Consider the following 20,414-nt stretch of genomic DNA (forward strand, 5'->3'; position numbering starts at 1 on the left):
CAGCAACATCTGCCAGCCTAGACGAGGTCCGAATTGGAAGTTGAAGGGTGAGAGTGCTGCCCAGTGAACCATAGCTTATGTGTGAGTGTATGACAGAGCAGATTGCACTGCCAGAGAGGATGGGCCAGTTTCGACTCTGATTCTTTATGTTTTAAATAGCGAAGGACATCTTCAATCACAAACCATCTGCCCATTTTGTTCCCTCCAGAGCAAGAAGCACGCCAACAAGGTCCGCCTGTACTACATGCTGCACCCAGAGGATGGAGGGCCTCCCTCCAAGAAGCTGCGACCTGATAACCCAGTGAGTAATCACATTGCTGAAGCTATGTTTGACTAATAATATCACACAGCAACAAAGGCTCCTTCCCCTGCTGAATAATCCAAAACATACGGTCAGTACAGGATATCTCCTGACTTGGTGCTTTTATTAATCATGCAAGCTCTGAGTTGGCAGATTGTGCAAGTCTTCAATAATTTACTTTTTGCAGAAATGTGCTTTGCTTAGATTTCTCGGCTCTCTACCTCCTGTGATAGTTGTTGTGCTAACCTTGTGCAAACGGGTTTGGATTGTTGCTGTGCAAGGTTTTACTCAGGTTCCACAGCGAGTAACTGCGCCAATGACTGGGGGACAAATCAGCAGTGAAGATGTTCCTTTCATAGAGTCATAGAATCCCTACAATGCAGAAGGAGGCCATTCGGCCCATCGAGCCTGCACCGATTACAATCCCACCCAGGCCTTTTCCCCATAGCCCCATGCATTTGCCCTTGTTAGTCCCCCGATACTAACGGGCAATTTAGCATGTCCAATTCACCACATCTTTGGACTGTGGGAGGAAACTGGAGCACCCGGAGGAAACCCACGCAGACACAGGGAGAATGTGCAAACTCCACACAGACAGTGACCCAAGCCAGGGAATTGAACCCAGGTCCTTGGCACTGTGAGGCAGCAGTGTTAACCACTGTGCCTACATGTTGATGCTTCAGCTTAATTTATTGAATTTTCAGTTACCGTTTTTAAATGATTGCAGCTACGTCCAGGATGTGGCACAGGGCCAGCACGGTGGCACAATGGTTAGCACTGCCGCCTCACAGCACCAGGGACCTGGGTTCAATTCCTAGCTCGGGTCACTCTCTGTGTGGAGTTTGTACATTCTGCAGACCTCCTCCGGGTGCTCCAGTTTCCTCCCACAGTTTAAAGATGTGCAGGTTTGGTGGATTGGCCATGCTCAATTGCCCCTTAGTGTCAGGGGGACTAGGTAGGGTAAATGCTAGGGTTGTCGGGATAGGGCCTGGTGGGATTGTGGTCAGTGCAGACTCAGTGGTCTGAATGGCCTCTTTCTGCACTGTAGGGATTCTATGGAAGTTGCAGTTGTTGCTGTGACAATATAATGGCAGCCTTCTGTGTTGTTGGGTGTTATGATCATGTGACCCAGTTGCACCGTTTGTTTAGTGCAGACCAATGAGGAGATAGGGGGGAATCCCCCAACTCTTCTTTAAAACAGTGACCTGGGCATGTTAGACCATGGGAGAAAACCGGAGCACCCAGAGGAAAACCATGCAGACACGGGGAGAACGTGCAAACAGACAGTGACCCAAGGCCGGAATCGAACCCGGGTCCCTAGCGCCATGAGACAGCAGTGCTAACCACTGTGCCAACATGCTGCCCACACATTTTAAAGAGTGTCTTAAAAGAGGAATGTGAGGAATAGAGACAGGGAAATGGAAGGAGAAAGTTCCAGGGTTTATGGTCCAGGTAACTGAATACAGAGACTCGGACCTACAACGGAATTGAAATCTAAACTTCCAGATGTTGATTGATGTTTCAGTTTGTTTTGTTGAACTTTCAGTTCCCACTTTTAAATGATTGCAGTTGTGTCCAGGGTGACAGTTGCTGTTGTTGTTGTGACATTATAATGGCAGCCTTCTGTGTTGTTGGGTGTTACGATCATGTGACCCAGTTGCACTCTGTGTTTAGCGCAGACGAATGAGAAGATTGGGGAGAATTCTCCGACTCTTTGAAAAAATGGCCACGGGCTTTGTCACAATTGCCTGAGACTGACTGCCTCTGTCTGAAAAAGGTGCAGTCGGAAGTCTCACAAGCCCAGGTGAAAATCCAACAGGTTTATTTAACCTGGTGTTGTGAGACTTCTTACTGTGCTTACCCCAGTCCAACACCGGCATCTCTACATCGTGAAAAAGGTGCAACATTCTGTTCTCCCTGGACTGATTAGTCAAGTGTAATCCACAGGGCAAATCCAGCACGTGGTTACTTTACAGTCTCAGCCTGCCTTGGCTTGTATGTCCTTTATTTTAAAGAAACACATCTTACTGAAAGGCTGCATAAATAATTGGGGGCTGTCATCTGTTGTCATGAATGTAGTGCCTAAAACGTTTTAGTGTAGCATTATCAAAGAAGATTTGACACCAAGTCGTACCAGGTCAGGTGACCGGATGCTTGGTCAAAGAGCTTTAAAGTTTATTTATTAGAATATCGCAGGAAGGGCTTACATTAGCATTACATTAACACTGCAATGAAGTTACTGTGAAAATCCTCTAGTCACCACACTCCGGCACTTGTTCGGGTTCACTGAGGGAGAATTTAGCACAGCCAATGCATCTAACCAGCACATCTTTCAGGCTGTGGGTAGAAACTGGAGGAAACCCACGCAGACACGGGGAGAACGTGCGAACTCCACACAGACAGTGACCCGCGCCGGGAATCGAAGCCAGGTCTCTGGTGCTGTAATGCAACAATGCTAACCACTGTGCCACCGTGCCGCCCACAGGTTTTAAAGAGTATTTTAAAAGAGGAATGTAGGAATAGAGATGGAAAAATGGAAGGAGAAAATTCCAAGGTCCAGGGCCCAGGCGACTAAAAGCACAGCAGTCATTGGTGAAGCAGTTAAAATGGGGGATTTGCAGGTGACCTGAAGCACAGATAACTTGGACAGTTCAAAGCTGACGGAGAATACAAAGATAGGTCAAATGCAAAAACACATAGAATCTGCAGTGCAGGGGGAGCCATTCGGCCCATCAAGCCTGCATCGACAATAATCCCACCCCGGCCCCATCCTATCCCCGTAACCCCACATATTAACCCTCCTAACCTCTCTGATGCAAGTGGGCAACATATCATGGCCAATCAACCTAATCCACACATTTTTGAACTGTGGGGAGAAACTGGAGCACCCGGAGGAAACCCACGCAGACACTGGGAGAATGTGCAGAGTCCACACAGACAGTGACCCGAGCTGGGAATCAAACCCGGATCTGTGGTGCTGTGAAGCAGCAGTGCTAACCACCGTGCCACACATAAAGAGATTAAATTTGAACAACGAGAACATGAAATTAAAAATAAGAACTTCCTGGATCTTCCAGAATAAAAGATGTGTTAGTATTTTGTGTGAAGGATCTTTCTTTAACACGTTGACTTGCCAATACCTTTGTCTGTTTTATTTTTGCTGACTCACTTGCCTCCTCTCTCTGCTTCTCTCTATTTCTCTCTGTTAGCCAAGTATTTGGGACAACCTTTGCCCTGTTAGGACTGATTGTGTATCTACAGCACAAGCTGCCTGTTCTGTAACACTAATTGGCATTCTCCTTTCGAGAGTTCATAAAGATGCAGAAATGGAAATATGTTCTTGTCACAAAGTGAATTTAAGGCAGTTCAGTCTGCGCGGCTCAGAAGGACGCCTGTCTGGATCTCACCTCTGCTGGCCCTCGGGCTGTTTGATATCGTTACTGTGTGACAGTCTCGACAGGTCTCACTTTAAGATTACAAAGGCTGACCCAGAGCTGGAAAGCTGGTCGGGAATAGAATTGCTTTTTTAAATCTTCCCAAAAGAGCTTGCTTCATTTGTCTCGTATTAGAGTGGTACATGACGAGAAATATTTTCTCAATTTGGAGAAACTTGGTTTGTTCTCACTGGAGCGACGGAGGTTGAGAGGAGACCTGATGGAAGTTAGGGAAGATTATGAGAGGCATGGACAGAGTGGGTAGTCAGAAGCTTTTTCCCAGGATGGAAGAGTCAATCGCTGGGGGGGGCAGAGGTTTAAGGAGTGAGGGGCAAGGTTTAAAAGAGATGTACGAGGCAGATTTTTTACACAGAGAGCAGTGGGTGCCCGGAACTCACTGCCGGGGGAGATAGTGGAAGTAGGTACAATTGTGACTTTTAAGGGGAGCCTTGACAAATACATGAATAGGATGGGAATAGACGGATATGGTCCCTGGAAGGGTAGGGGTTTTAGTTCAGTTGGGCAGCATGATCAGTGCAGGTTTGGAGGGCTGAAGGGCCTTTTCCTGTGCTGTAATTTTCTTGTTCTTTGTTCTTTCATGTGAACATTGCAGTCAAAGCCAGCATTTATTACCCACCTCCTCCTCCCAAAGGGTTGTGAATCTGTGGAACTCGCTACCCCAAAGTGCGGCGGATGCTGGGACAGTGAGTGCATTTAAGGAGGAGTTAGACAGATTTTTAATTAGTAATGGGTTGAAAGGTTATGGGGAGAAGGCAAGAAAATGGGGATGGCATAGACATAAACATAAGCATAGAAGATAGGAGCAGGAGGAGGCCATTTGGCCCTTCGAGCCTGCTCCACCATTCATCACCATCATGGCTGATCGTCCAACTCAAAAGCCTAATCCTGCTTTCTCCCCATAACCTTTGATCCCATTAACCCTAAGTGCTATATCCAGTCACTGAATATATTTAGTGTTTTGGCATGAGGAGCGTATCAGCCATGATTGAATGATGGCGTGGACTCAATGGGCCGAATGGCCTAATTCTTCTCCTATTTTCTATGTCTACGTCATCCCCATTTTGCATCAAAATCTGACACATAGTCCATCCCAACTGGCAGGATGCTTGGCCAATAACTTGTTGTTGTGATTGCTCTTATTCTGAACAGCAGGAATCGAGTACAACACCTTATGAATTTATGAACCTTGCTGCTTGCTCAGGGCCGGTACAACCACCCGGCAAACCCAACAGTGAAGATTGAGGGCAGCAAGAAACTGAATGACTTATCCTTGAATCTATGGGTGGGATTTTCCGGTGCTGTCCACCCCGGGACCTGAAATTCCCGCCCGCGAGGTCAGTGTTTGGCTTGTTTACCATCCCACCCACGACAGTTCCCGTGGCATGTGGGTCTGGAAGATTGAGGTTTACATAAGTAAATGAACAGCCTTCAGAGGGAATGATAGGAACCTGGTCCAAAACATCCATGCTCCAAAACTAGCTGTCCTGGCTGTGTCCAAAGCAGCCAATCTGATACATAGTCCATCCTGATTGGCAGGATGTGTGGCCAATGATTGCTATTGTGCTGATTTGCTCTTATTCTGAACAATCATTGGCCAATTAAGGTTAACACACAGGTTCAGTCAGCAGTTAGGAAGGCAAATGCAATGTTCGCATTCATGTCAAGAGGGCTGGAATACAAGAACAGGGATGTACTTCTAGACTGTATAAGGCTCTGCTCAGACCCCATTTGGAGTATTGTGAGCAGTTTTGAACTCTGTATCTAAGGCAGGATGTGCTGACCTTGGAAAGGGTCCAGAGGACGTTTGCAAGAATGATCCTGGAATGAAGAACTTGTTGTTGAGGACTCTGGGTCTGTACTCCTTGGAGTTTAGAAGGATGAGATGGGATCTTATTGAAATTTACAGGATACTGCAAGGCCTGGATAGGGTGGATATGGAGAGGATGTTTACAGTGGTGGGAAAAACTAGAACCAGAGGGCACAATCTCAGGCTAAAGGGACGATCCTTTAAAACAGAAATGAGGAGGAATTTCTTCAGCCAGAGAGTGGTGAATCTGTGGAACTCTTTGCAGCAGGAGGCTGTGGAGTCCAGGTCATTGAGTGTCTTTATGACAGAGAGAGATAGGTTCTTGATTAATAAGGGAATCAGGGATTATGGGGAAAGGGCAGGAGAATGGGGATGAGAAAAATATCAGCCATGATTGAATGTGGAGCAGACTTGATGGGCTGAGTGGCCTAATTCTGCTCCTGTGTCTTATGGTCTAAATATAACATGCCAGTTTCCTCAGTCCCTCCTTTCTTGCTTGCCTCCCTATGTTGGGCATTATGGTGGTGGCTGCTTTCTTCAAACCTCACTGGAGCACAGGGTAAGGTAAAGCACCTACCTCTGTGTTAAGTTTACCCCCCACATCCCACAAGAGGCATTCATGCCTCACAAGTGTCTGCAATGCATGTTCCTCAACACGATTCCCAATCTCCGATGGTGGCCCTAGCTAATCCTTCCCGACCTCCTCCCTCAGTGGTGTAGCCCTCCCGGAGTTGCCCCCTCAGTGGTGACACTGGTCCTTCCCGACCTTCTTCAGTGGTGACCATTCCCTCAGGGCCTTCTCCTACTCTTCAATGCTGGCCCTTCCTGGCCTGATGCCTGACCACTTCCCACTCAATGCCCTTCTCTGGAACGCTCACTCCCAAGGGCTGCGGAGAGGGTCATTGAGAGGGAGCCATTGAGAAAGAAGGGAAGAGCACCGTTGTGGGAGGAGGTCAGGAGGGAAAGCCACCATCAGACCGATAAAGTTTAAACAGTTTAAAGTTTATTAAACTAGTGTCACAAGAAGACTTACAATAACACTACAATGAAGTTACTGTGAAAATCCCCTAGTCGCCACACACCTATTTGGGTACACTGAGGGAGAATTTAGCATGGCCAATACTTCTAACCTGCTTGTCTTTCAGACTGTGGGAGGAAACCGGAGCACCCGGAGGAAACCCATGCAGACACGGGGAGAATGTGCAGATTCCACACAGACCCAAGCCGGGAATCGAACCCAGGTCCCTGGCACAGTGAAACAGCTGTGCTAACCACTGTGCCATCCAATACTGATATTCATATAGATATCCATGTATTTCCATTGTAATCTTACCCAGAATTTGGTTTTACAATCCGCGTTCTGTTTATGTGACAGTTTTACGAATTCACACATCTACATGATTATTCCAAAACTATGAGCCAGTAAATATTATCAAATTTAATCTCGCCCACTCTGCTGCAATGATTATTGATTGGACAAATTGTGCATAAAATCATCATGTAAACTGTTGCAAGAACGCAGAGTATTAAATTGTGTGAGTCATATTGCATTATCATTACATTACAATCTGCATTTGCTCTGATAGTTACTCTGTGAAAAGTATCGAATAATGAGAATGTACAGTCAGTAACACCAGATTCTCCTTACACATGTCAATAAATCTGTAACTCTAACTGCAGGATTGTCATGCAGACAAATGTACAATATTCTTTTCCAAGGAGCCGGGGGGCTGAGCCTCATGATGGTGGGTTCATCCAGGGTGTTTATACTCTCAAACCACCTCTGGTGTTGGTGACCTTCCTTCTTGAACTGCTGCAGTCCATGTGGTCTAGGTACATCCACAGTGCAGTTAGGGCAGGCGTTCCAGGATTTTGCCCCAGGGGCACGACAATACATTTCCATGTCAGGATGGTGAGGGGCTTGGAGGGGAACTTGCAAGTTCCCATGCCTCTGCTGCCCTTGTCCTGTTAGATGGTAGAGATCGCAGGTTTGGAAGGTGCTGCCGCAGGATTGAGCCTTGCTGCAGTATATCTTGTTGATGGTAAATGTTGCTGCCACCGATGGTGGAGAGAGTTTGTATAAAATTGGCTCACTGTCCCACAGGTGTAGAAAATTGACAGGTGATTAAGAGAAAGGAAAAATACTGCGGATGCTGGAATCTGAAACAAAAACAGAAAATCTTGGAAAATCGCAGCAGATCTGACACATCTGTGGAGAGAGAATAGAGCCAACGTTTTGAGTCAGAATGGTCACCTATAGGAGACATTTCTTCGCCCAGGGAGTGGTGAGCCTGTGGAATTTATGACCACAGGACGTGGTTGATGCCAAAGCATTGAATTATTCAAGAGATGGCTGGATATAGCACTTGGGACGAATGGGATCAAAGGTTATGGGGAGAAAGCAGGATTAGGCTACTGAGTTGGATGATCAGCCATGATCGTAATGAATGGCGGAGCAGGTTCAAAGGGCAGAATGGCCTCCTCCTGCTCCTATCTTCTATGTTTCTTTGTTTCTATGCTCTATTCTCTCTCCACAGATACTACTGAGTTTCTCCAACATTTTATGTTTTTGTTGAAGATGATTAAGATAACAGAGGGTAGATTGGAGAGACTGTTTCCCCTGGATGGAGAATGTTAAATTAGAGCAACGTAGTTTGGGAGTAAAATCACATATTCACTCTCCTGAAAGACTTTAACTGCTGGGGTCAGTTGGCGCTTTCAAGAATATGATGAATAGGTTAGTGTTGAGTTGGGGTATCGAGGCTATAGTACAAAGGTGAGTGTGGTGCAAAATTGTGGAAATGGTCTGAGGGGCTGAATGGCCCCCTGTTGTTCTAAACTGTAAAGTGTGTGGTATTCTCCTTATTAGAGAATGCGATGTGTCTTGGTTTTATACATTGTGCCATCCACCTCAGCCAGTCTTTGGGCACAAAAAAATATATAGAGAAACATAGAAGATAGGAGCAGGAAGAGGTCATTTGGCCTTTTGAGCCTGCTCCACCATTCATCACCATCATGGCTGATCATCCAATTCAATAGCCTAATCCTGCTTTCTCCCCATAACCTTTGATCCCATTCTCCCCGAGTGCTATATCCAGCCACCTCTTGAATACATTCAGTGTTTTGGCATCAACTACTTCCTGTGGTAATGAATTCCACAGGCTCACCGGGTGGAGAAATGTCTCCTCATCTCCGTCCTAAATGGTCTACCCTGAATCCTCAGATTGTGACCCCTGGTTCTGGATTCCCCCACCACTGGGAACATCCTTCCTGCATCTACCCTGTCTAGTCCTGTTAGAATTTTATAAGTCTCTATGAGATTCCCCCTCATTCACTGGAACTCCAGTGAAAACAAGCCTAACCTGGTCAATCTTTCCTCATACATCAGTCCCACCGTCCCCAGAATCAGCCTGGGGAACCTTCACTGCACTCCCTCGAGAGCAAGAACATCCTTCCTCAGAAAAGGAGACCAAAACTGCACACAATACTCTAGGTGTGGCCTCACCAGGGCAGAAAATGGACGTATGTAGATCCTTGGGACTATACTAAATGACTTGACTGAACTACCCAACTACGAACAGTTCAGCCAGTGGTATGAAGGGGTTTGTGGGAGCAGCCTTGGGTGAGTGTGGTGAGGTGTTGCAGGAGAGACAGGGGGAGGGGAAACCAAGTGCAGCTGTCTGCAGGGTTGCTTAGCTAAGAGGAGCATCTTCTCTGAAGCGTCTTGTTGAAGTTGTACAAGACATTGGTAAGGCCACACTTGGAATACTGTGTACAGTTCTTGTCATCCTATGAAAGAAAGGATATCATTAAACTAGAAAGGGTGCAGAAAAGATTTACCAGGATGCTACCAGGACTTGATGGTTTGAGTTATAAGGAGAGGCTGGATAGACTGGAACTTTTTTCCCTGGAGCGTAGAAGGCTTAGAGGTGATCTTATCGAGGTCAATAAAATAATGAGGGGCATAGAAAAGGTAGATAGTTAACATCCTTTCCCAACAGCAGGTAAATCTAAAACTAGAGGGCACAGGTTTAAGGTGAGAGGGGAGAGATGCAAAACAGTCCAGAGGGGCAATTTTTTCACTTAGAGGGTGGTGAGTGCCTGTAACAAGCTGCCAGAGGTAGTAGTTGAGATGGATACAATTTTATCTTTTAAAAGCATTTAGAATGTTACATGGGTAAGATGTGTATAGAGGGACAAGGGCCAAATGCGGGCAATTGGGACTAGCTTAGTGGTTAAACAAAGATGCAGCATGGACAAGTTGAGTCAAAGGGCCTGTTTCCATGTTGTAAACCTCTATGACTCTATGAGGAGCTGCCACTGAACCTTCCCTTCACGCTGGTGGGATGGTCCCTGGTCTGTGCCCACATTCGATGAAACTGTGCACACCCAGCTCTCTGTCCCTCTCTCTCTCTTTCCGTCACCCCACCTAGCCAAGCCCCCATTCCACTCGGTACTTCAACTTCCCAAGGTGGGGAGGTTGTGGGGGTGGGGATGGGGATGGTTAGTGGGTTGGGGGGGGGCGGTGTTCAAAACAGACACCAGGCCCTCATTTACATAGTCGAATGCCTGCTGTTGGCAGCTGGAAGAACTGTTTAAAAATACACACAGCCCAATCTCTGGGGTGGGCACACCTGAAACTGGACCCTGGCACACCTGTAAAAACAGGCACAAGGAATCGATTTGTGCTGCTGGGTATCTCCAACAACTGGATTGGGAGGGGGCATTGGTGGGGTGGGGGGTGGGGGGGGGGGGTTGGTGGCGGGGGGTGGTGGAGGAATTGATCAAACTGCAACTGCAAATAGCTCACTGCTGGAATGAGCTTTTCACACATGTGCCGCACATGCACTGTGGGTTTATGAATGAAGTTCAGTTTAAGTTGGTCTGAAGCTCTTGATGTTCCAGTAAAGCAGAGCTTGTTGTGTGCCAGCATTTATATAATCAGAACCTTGAGATAATCAACTCTCGCCTGTCCCCTGTGTTTCATTTCAATGTAGGGCAATCCCTTCAGTACACGCTGAGTGGAATATGGTTTGGCATCAGAGTGACATTGGGAGCTCTGTGAGATGACCAGGAGGCGATGGAGCTTTTTGTGGCCAGTTCCCCTGTGAGTGCTCTGAGCAAAAACACATCTGTGCTCCCGTTGTTGATATTTCCTTTCTGATTAAAGCGCTGATGGAGCGGACCCCAGTCTGACAGGCGTTTACATGCAGAAGATGAAGATTGTGACTCATGCTGTGCGCATAAGATACTTGATGAGCTATGGATTTGTATATATGATATGTTTGTATGTGTGTATATGCATATCTATATGAGTATGTGAGCACATGGTATGTCTCTGTGCATGCATATGAGTGCATATGTGGGTGTATGGTGTAAGTGTGCGTGTTTATGCATGTGTATTGTGTGTATGTGCATGGGTATGAGTATGATGGAAGTTTGATTTAATTTTGATTTGATTTGATTTATTATTGTCACATTAGTATTCAATGAAAAGTATTGTTTCTTGCGTGCAATACAGCCAAAGCATACCATTCATAGAGAAGGAAAGGAGAGGGTGCAGAATGTAATGTTACAGTCATAGCTAGGGTGCAAAGAAAGATCAAATTTGTGCGAGGTAGGTCCATTCAAAAGTCTGACGGCAGCAGGGAAGAAGCTGTTCTTCAGTCAGTTGGTACGTAACTTTTGTATCTATTTCCAGGTGGAAGAAAGTGGAAGAGAGAATGTCCGCAGTGCATGGGGGCCCTTAATTATGCTGGCTGCTTTTCTGAGACAGCGGGAAGTGTAGACAGAGTCAATGGATGGGAGACTGGTTTGCGTGATGGATTGGGCTACATTCACGACCTTTTGTAGTTCCTTGCCGTCTTGGGCAGAGCAGGAGCCCATACCAAGCTGTGATACAACCAGAGGGAATGCTTTCTATGGTGCATCTGTAAAAGTTGGTGAGAGTCACAGCTGACATGCCAAATTTCCTGAGTCTTCTGAGAAAATAGAGGCATTGGTGGGCTTTCTTAATTACAATGTCAGCATGGAGGGACCAGGACAGGTTGTTGGTGATCTGGACACCTAAAAATTTGTAGCTATCGACCCTTTCTACTTTGTCCCCATTGATGTAGACAGGGGCATGTCCTCCTTCATTTTGTTGACATCGAGGGAGAGATTATTGCTGCCGCACCAGTTCACCAGATTCTCTATCTCATTCCTGTACTCTGTCTCGTCAGTGTTTGAGATCCGACCCACTACGGTGGTGTTGTCAGCAAACTTGAAAATCGAATTGGAGGGGAATTGGGCCTCACATTCCATTGTTCATGTAGATGTTAAAGATCCAACTTGAAGAAAAGTAGCGGCGTCCCCAGGGTACCAGAGACTAATTCACTGATTATCTGTTACAATGTGGAAGATCGTTTCTGTCATTCCCTAGATCACAGCTCCCATGCTGTACAATGAATTACTTCACAAAGCCAATACTTCCAACATGTTTTATCCCCATGTGGTCCATAGCCAAATCCACATGACTTCTCCTGATTGGAATGATGCAAGCACAATCAGGATCTATGTCCAGATTGCACTGTGTGTGGCAGTCAGCAGATACATTGATTTCAGCACTGTAGACACTCCAATTGTTGCATTGATAGACTCGCTGTGTCTAGGGAAACCCTCCAGGAACCATGTAGGATATTTCTCATGGAGCGCCTCCATCACCTCCCCGCCTCCCACCTCCACCTCCCTCCACTTCCTGCAATCAGGAACTGTTTCCCCCCAAATCCACGTCAATATTCCCCAAAGCAGGAGAATTGTCTCTGCTGTCCTGTTCGATATTTAATCAATATTAACAAAAATTTGTTTTTGATTATCTGGTCATTATAAAATTGCTGTTCATGTTTTATTTTCGTTTAAAATGTATTTATTAGTCTCACAAGTGGGCTTACGTTAACACTACAATGAAGTTACTGTGAAAATCCCCTAGTCACCATGTTCCGGTGCCTGTTCGGATACACTGACGGAGAATTTAGCATGGCCAGTGCACTGAACCGGCACGTCTTTCGGACTGTGGGAGGAAACCGGAGCACCCGGAGGAAACCCACGCAGACATGGGGAGAATGTGCAAACTCCACACAGACAGTGATCCGAGGCTGGAATTGAACTCAGGTCCCTGGCGCTGTGAGGCAGCAGTGCTAACCCACTCTACCATCATGGGATCTTGCTATGCATAAATTGACTGCTGGGTTTCCTGCAACTTGAAGGAGTAACTCATTGGCTGTAAAGTATTTAGGGTCACCTTGAGATCGCAAATGATGCTACTTCAGCGTGATGGCACAGTGGTTATCCGGGGACCCTGGTGCGATTCCTGGCTTGGGTCACTATCAGTATGGATTTGTGTGTTCTCCCCGTGTCTGTGTCAGTTTCCTCCGGGGGCTCCGGTTTCCTCCCACAGTCTGAAAGACAGGCTGGTTAAGTGCATTGGCCGTGCTAAATTCTCCCTCCGTATACCTGAACAAGCGCCAGAGTGTGGGGATTTTCACAGTAACTTCATTGAAGTGTTAATGTAAGCTGAATTGTGACACTAATAAAATAAAAAAAGAAGTATCACTACATTCTTCTTATTCCCATTCCCTTTGCCATCCTTTGAATGGTGCCAACCGCAAAACAAAATACATAATCCTGTTTGGTGAAGTTAGTCTCCAGCATCTAATGGTAATTTTCCAGCCACTCTATCAGTGACTCATTGCCTTTTAGTTGCTGCACATTGCGTTTGTTAAAAGTAACCTGGAAAATCAATTTATTTGACCGCTCAGCATCCTGCCTCCCGTCCTCTGGGATCGTGCGAGCATCCTTACCCTGAAACAAACAAAATAAAGAACATCAACGACCAGCTTTCTCCTTTCACTGTTACAAGTGAACCCTTCCTTCGCCGCTGAACTTTCTTGTTCTATGAAGTTCAAGACCCAGTGGCTGGAATTCTCCAGCCCCTGCACCCCCTCTGCCGATGCCAGTGGGAGGAAACCGGAGCACCCGGAGGAAACCCACACAGATACGGGGAGAATGTATAAACAGAACTTGGCGTGCAACCAAATCTCCATTCCCTGCAGAGGGACTGGAGAATCCCAGCCACGGGTGAGGCCGGAGAATCCAGGCCCGTGTCTTGAATAAATTGAGTTTTTGACAGTGTCCTCAGACGGAAAGGCAACTGTCCCCAAGATTACATTAAGGGAGAGTCAGAATGCGCAGTAAGAGGTCATTAATCCCACCATGCCCATGCCATCCAATTACTTCAACTCTTCCTGTTCTTTTCCAAAATCCTGCAAATCCTTCCTTTTTGAAATAATTTCCTTTGGAATGTTGCTGTTGAACCTGCTTTCAGGCAGCCCATTCCAGATCATAGCCATTTGTTCTATAAGGGCACCGTGGCATAGTGGTGAGCACTGCTGCTTCACAGCACCAGGGACTTGGTTTCAATTCTGGCAACTGTACAGGGCACTGGTGAGGCCGCAGCTGGAGTACTGTGTGCAGTTTTGGTCACCGCACTTACGCAAGGATATTTTGGCCTTGGAGAGAGCGCGGAGGAGGTTTACTAGGCTGATTCCGGAGTTGAGGGGGTTGAACTATGAGGAGAGGCTGAATAAACTAGGCTTGTACTTGTTAGAGTTTAGAAGAATGAGGGGAGATCTCATTGAGACATATAAGATGATGAATTGGATGGATAGGATAGAGGTGGAGAGACTCTTCCCGCTCAGAAAGGACAGTAGGACTAGGGGGCACAGCCTCAGGATAAAGGGGGGGCAGTTTAGAACGGAGTTGAGGAGGAACTTCTTCACTCAAAGGGTGGTGAATCTCTGGAATTCTCTGCCCGTTGAAGTGGTGGAGGCTGCCTCGCTAAATATTTTTAAGACGCGGGTTGATGGGTTTTTGATAAGAGAGGGGATTAAGGGTTATGGGGAGAGGGCGGGAATGTGGAACTGAGACACGACAGATCAGCCATGATCTTATTGAATGGCGGGGCAGGCTCGAGGGGCTAGATGGTCTACTCCTGCTCCTATTTCTTATGTTCTTATGTTCTTGGGGTCACTGTCTGTGTGGAGTTTACACATTCTCCCCGTGTCTGTGTGGGTTTCCTCCGGGTGCTCCTGTTTCGTCCCACAATCTGAAACTTGTGTAAGTTAGATGGATTGGCCATGCTAAATTGCCCCTTAATGTCAGGGCACTAGCTGGGGTAAATGCATGGGGTTATGGTGATAAGGCCTTGGTGGGATTGGGGTTGGTGCAGACTCGATGGGCCAAATGGCCTCTTCTGCACTGGAGGATTCTATGACTTTTTTCTGCCCTATTTATGTTCAAAGCCTTTGTCCCAACCAGTTTTGAGGAAGCGAATTCCGAAATATCATTATCTTCTGCTCATCTCTGATTTAATGGGCAGCCCCTTATTTTTAAACAATGTCACCCTAGTTCTTGATTCCCCCACAAGAGGAAACATCCTCTCCACATTCACCCTGTCAAGACCCCTCACAATCTTATATGTCCCAATGAAGTTGCCTTTTACACTTCTAATCTCCAGCAGATACAAGTCTAGCCTGTCCTATTCCAGGTATTAATCCAGCAAATGTGATGTAGGTGTACCAAGGGGGAGGCAGGTTTAGGGCTTTGAAGGACAGTGATATAGTTGCAAGCCAGGGTGTGGAGGGGAACTTGGAGCTAATGTCCTTCCCATACTCTTTTGTTTCTCTGAGTAGGTGGAGATCAGTTGCAGTAATAAAAGAAAATGCAAGCCCAGCTTCTTCACAAATTCACTTTATTTCCTTTTACAACTCCACATACACACACCCAACACCCAGAGCCACCTGTAACACCTTTATATATCCCGCTGAGTACCATTAAACAATTAACATGCAAATGAAGTGGTGGATGGTTGTAATTCACCCACTCCTAACAAGGGGTACTGCCAAAGCAGCTCTGCTCTGTTCCACAGCCCAGGTCCTGCTATCCATGTGTTAACCCTCAATATTTGATATTAGCTGGAAAGAAACAAACACAAAGTCACCTTGAGAAAGCTGTAATCTTATAAGTTGTGTCTGTGCAGCGAGTTCCAAGGATTTGAGGTCCTTCGAGTTGCTGTGCTCCTGCCCTAGATTTTGGTGATGTAGGTATTTTTAGATTTTATTTAATTTATTAGTAGACCTGCAAAGTCTCACACATTAAATGCAAGTCATGCATTTTGATTCTATTTCCACCTGCGATCACACTTTGATTTGCATTTCACACTTCAGCAAAGGCACAGCAAGTTGACTCGGATTGTCTGATCAAATTTGATTCCTCTTAACTCAGTGTGCATGCGAGAGAGAGTGTGTGTATGCGAGAGAGTGTGTGTATGTGAGAGAGAGTGTGTGTATGCGAGAGAGTGTGTGTATGCGAGAGTGTGTGTGTATGCGAGAGTGTGTGTATGCGAGAGAGTGTGTGTGAATGTGTGTTGTAAGTGTGTGTATGTGTGAGAGTGTGTGCGAGTATGTGAGCATGTGTGAGTGTGTGTGAGAGAGTGTGTGTGAATGTGTGTTGTAAGTGTGTGTATGTGTGAGAGTGTGTGCGAGTATGTGAGCATGTGTGAGTGTGTGTGATAGAGTGTGTGTGAATGTGTGTGTGTGTGTTGTCAGTGTGTGAGAGTGTGTGTGTGTGAGTGTGTGCAAGTATGTGTGCGAGTGTGTGTGTGTTAGTGTGTGAGTGTATGTGTGTGTGTTAGTGTTTGTGTGTGTGTGTGTGTGTCTGTGGGTCTGTGTCTGTGTGGGGGGGGGGGTCTGTGTGTGAGTGTGTGTGTAAGTTGGTATGTGTGTTTTGGTGTGTTGGTGTGTGTGTGTTAGTGTTAATGTTTGTGTGTGTGGGTCTGTGGGTCTGCGTCTGTGTGGGGGGGGTCTGTCTGTGTGTGTGTGTGTGTTGGTGTATTGGTGTGTTGGTGTGTGTGTGTGTGTTAGTGTTTGTGTGTGGGTCTGTGTCTGTGTGTGTGGGGGTGTGTGTCTGTGTGTGTGTGTGTGTGTGTGTGTGTGTGTGTGTGTGTGTGTGTGTGTGTGTGTGTGTGTGGTCTTGTTCATGAAGGGCTGTTTAGCGGGGCGATCGTGGTGTAGAAAGACTATCATTGGACCAGTAATCCAAAGCCTGCGGAAAACATTCTGAAGTTCTGGATTCAAATCCCACCACGGCAGCTGGTGGAATTTAAATTCAATGGATAAATCTGAAATAGTCTCTGTAATGGTGACTGTGATCGATTGCCTGGAGCAAGGGGAGGCCATTCTGCCCTTCGAGCCTGCTCCGCCATTCATTACAATCATGGCTGATTGTCCAACTCAACAGCCTAATCCTGCTTTGTCCCCATAACCTTTGATCCCATTCATCCCAAGTGTTATATCTGACTGCCTCTTGAATGCATTCAATCTAGAAACATAGAAGACAGGAGCAGGAGGAGGCCATGTGGTTCACTAATGTCCTTCAGGGAAGGAAGAGCCACAGCAATGTGGTTGACTCTCAACTGCCTCTGAACTGGCCTAGCAAGCCACTCTGTTCAAGAGTAATGAGATTTGGGTGATAAATAGTGTCAGGTCTACAGCACAGAAAAGGTCCTTCAGCCCATCGATCAAAGACAAACCACCTAAGTATTTCAATCCCATTTTCCAGCACTTGGCTCATAGTCTTGGAATTGTGGGTGGGATTTTCCTGCCACGCTTGGTCCAAAACCAGAAAATCCTGTCTGAGGTCAACGGACCTTTGTATGGTCCAGCCCTCGTTCACTATGATTCCCATGGCAGGCGGGATGGGAGAACTCCTCCCCGAAGTGCGCATCTATATACTTCTTAAACATTATAATGGTCTCTGTCTCCACCAATCTTTCAGACTCTCACCACCTATAAAAAGTTTTACCTAACCTCCCCTCTCAATCTCCTGCCCCTTACCTTAAATCTATGCCCTTTCTAGCCACATCCCATGAAAGCGTATTTTTTCACAAGATTGAGGCAGTAGATACTAGGTTCTTATTTAACGACCTGTTCCTCACAATAATCTTCAACTCTAAAGTAGCTTGGGACATTGCACCACCTTATAATTAATTTTTGGCTTCTCGCATCTCTAACCTAACAAATTCTATCAGGCAATGTAACTAATTCTGAAGCAGAAGCATCAAAGGAGTTAGAAAGAAATGATTGAATTAATTTTGGGAGATGGGTTCCTTGGGGAGGGGACATTAGTGAATCAGATTGGTTTTTACAACAATCGACAATGGTTTCATGGTCATCAGTAGATTCTTAATCCTAAATTTCTATTGAATTCAAATTTTATCATCTGTTGTGGTGGGATTCAGAACCCAGGTGCCTGGATCTTGTTCTATGTTTCCAGATTACAAGTCCAGCAACAATATCACTATGCCACTGCCTCCCCCTATAATACTCTCTTCCACCTTCTTCCGTTGGGAAAACGATACAAAAGTTTGAGGTCACGTACCAACTGACTCAAGAACAGCTTCTTCCCTGCTGCTGTCAGTCTTTTGAATGGACCTACCTCGCACTAAGTTGATCTTTAAGTTCCATCAAATTGAACACTAAGATGGGTGGAAGAGCAAAGTGTGCAGAGGACGTTGAAAGTTTGCAAAGAGATATAGATAATCTAAGTGAGTGGGCGAGGGTCTGGCAGATGGAGTACAATGTTGGTAAATGTAAGGACATCCATTTTGATAGGAATTACAACAAAATGGACTATTATTTAAATGATAAAATATTGCAGCATGCTGCTGTGCAGAGGGACCTGGGTGTCCTTGCGCAGGAATCTCAAGGAGTTGGTTTGCAGGTGCAGCAGGTAATTAAGAAGGCAAATGGAATTTTGTCCTTCATTGCTCAAGGGATGGAGTTTAAAAACAGTGAGGTTATGTTGCAACTGTATAAAGTGCTAGTGAGGCTACATCTGGAGTACTGTGTACAGTTTTGGTCTCCTTACTCGAGAAAGGATACACTGGCACTGGAGGGGGTGCAGAGGAGATTCACTAGGTTGATTCTGGAGTTGAGAGAGTTGGCTTGTGAGGAGAGACTGAGTAGACTGAGGCTATACTCATTGGAATTCAAAAGAATGGGGGAGATCTTAGAGAAACATGTAAGATTATGAAGAAAATAGATAAGATAGAAGCAGGGAAGTTGTTTCCACTGGTGGGTTAAACTAGAACTAGGGGGCATGGGCTCAAAATAAGGGGAAGCAGATTTAGGACTGAGTTGAGGAGGAATTTCTTCACACAAAGGGCTGTGAATCTGTGGAATTCCCTGCCCAGTGAAGTAGTTGAAGCTACCTCATTGAATGTTTTTAAGTTAAGGATAGGTAGATTTTTGAACTTTAAAGGAATTAAGGGTTTGGGTGAGCGGGTGGGTAAGTGGAGCTGAGTCCACAAAAAGATCAGCCATGATCTTATTGAATGGTGGAGCAGGCTCGAGGGGCCGGATGGCCCACTCCTGCTCCTAGTTCTTATGCTCTTTCTCTACACCCTAGCTATGACTGTAACACTATATTCTGCACTCTCTCTTTTCCTTCTCTATGAATGCGACGCTTTTTCTGTATAGAGCACAAGAAACAATATTTTTCAAGTTTATGTAGCAATAATAAATCAAATCAAAAACCAAAGATCCCACAGCCTGTTTTTAAGCAGAGCTTTGGAGTTTTCTCCATGTCCGTGACAAAATTTATCCCTCAAGAACATTGAAGCAGTTTATCAGGTCATTATTGCGTCAGTGTGGGATCTTGCTATGCCTTTATTTTCTGCTCTGCTTCCCTACATTAAAACGTCTGAGTACATTTCAGATTGAGTGTCTAACGTGTTGGGATGTGCTGCGGTCCCGAAAGGCGCTATGCAAGTGCAAGGTGCTTCTCTTTACTTTGCATTCCCAGAACGGCTGCCAAATGAATACTTCTTGCCATAGCTGAGAGGCATTGAAAGGCCAGTAAATAAATATCGGTGTTTTCCCTCTGACCTCAAGCTGACACTGAGAGCCTGGTTTCATTCCAGCATCAATATCACTTAACCTTGATCAACACCACAATCAGTCTTTAAGTGTAAGATTGCCCACATTAATTAGGCATCTTTTAATTAATCTGTTCCAGGACGTTGATCTGAATGCCAAAAAAGTATTGAAAACTGGCCATTGTCTAATACCTGGCACGGTATCAAGCTGTGGGCCGATCTCTCCTTACTGTCTCCGGGTAGATCAGGAACCACAGTGCAGCCTGTGCAGTTTGCAAAGCCAGGCTTGCAATCATTGAAACCACAGTAATATTCACCTAGCAGGCACTGCAGGTTCCCTCAACAGGCAGCTCAGTGAAGACAATAATTCACTTCTCCATCTCGACTTTCCAGATCTCATTAAGAATCCCCTGAAGGAGTAGGGCTGGTGTGAAAGAAGTGGGACGTGGGGTTGGTTGGTGAGAGCTTTGCTTTATATGCACTCCAGCACTCTGCAAAATTATTGGGGCATGATGGATTGTGGGCTGTAGGGCTTGGGAGAGGCCGTATTATACTTGGCTTGAAGCTACACATTCCCTAACTGGTATTAATCTGTGGTAGGGCGGCACAGTGACACAGTGGGTTAGCACTGCTGCCTCACAGCGCCAGGGACCCGGGTTCGATTCCTGGCTTGGGTCACTGTCTGTGTGGAGTTTACACGTTCTCTGTGTCTGCGCAGGTTTCCTCCCACAGTCTGAAAGACATGGTGGTGAGGTGCATTGACCCAAAAAGACGCCATAGTGTGGCGATGGGGGGAATTTCACAGTAACTTCATTGCAGTGTTAATGTAAGCCTTACTTGTGAACTAATAAATAAACTTTAAAACTTTAAGAACTCTCC

At 46.0% G+C, this 20,414-nt stretch overlaps 1 protein-coding gene across 1 annotated transcript in view; it reads left to right on the forward strand.

The window, feature by feature from the left end:
* The window catches only part of LOC145354508 (zinc finger matrin-type protein 4-like), a 400,098-nt gene that overhangs the window by 31,420 nt on the left and 348,264 nt on the right, over window positions 1–20,414 (forward strand). Inside the window, exon 3 of the mRNA XM_080205937.1 lies at window positions 209–301. Coding sequence (XP_080062063.1) covers window positions 209–301 — 93 coding nt within the window. The remainder of the gene's footprint in view (window positions 1–208; window positions 302–20,414) is intronic.

The sequence above is a fragment of the Carcharhinus amblyrhynchos genome, chromosome 17 (assembly GCF_965287045.1).
Source record: "Carcharhinus amblyrhynchos chromosome 17, sCarAmb.v2.hapA, whole genome shotgun sequence".
NCBI classification, from domain to species: domain Eukaryota; kingdom Metazoa; phylum Chordata; class Chondrichthyes; order Carcharhiniformes; family Carcharhinidae; genus Carcharhinus; species Carcharhinus amblyrhynchos.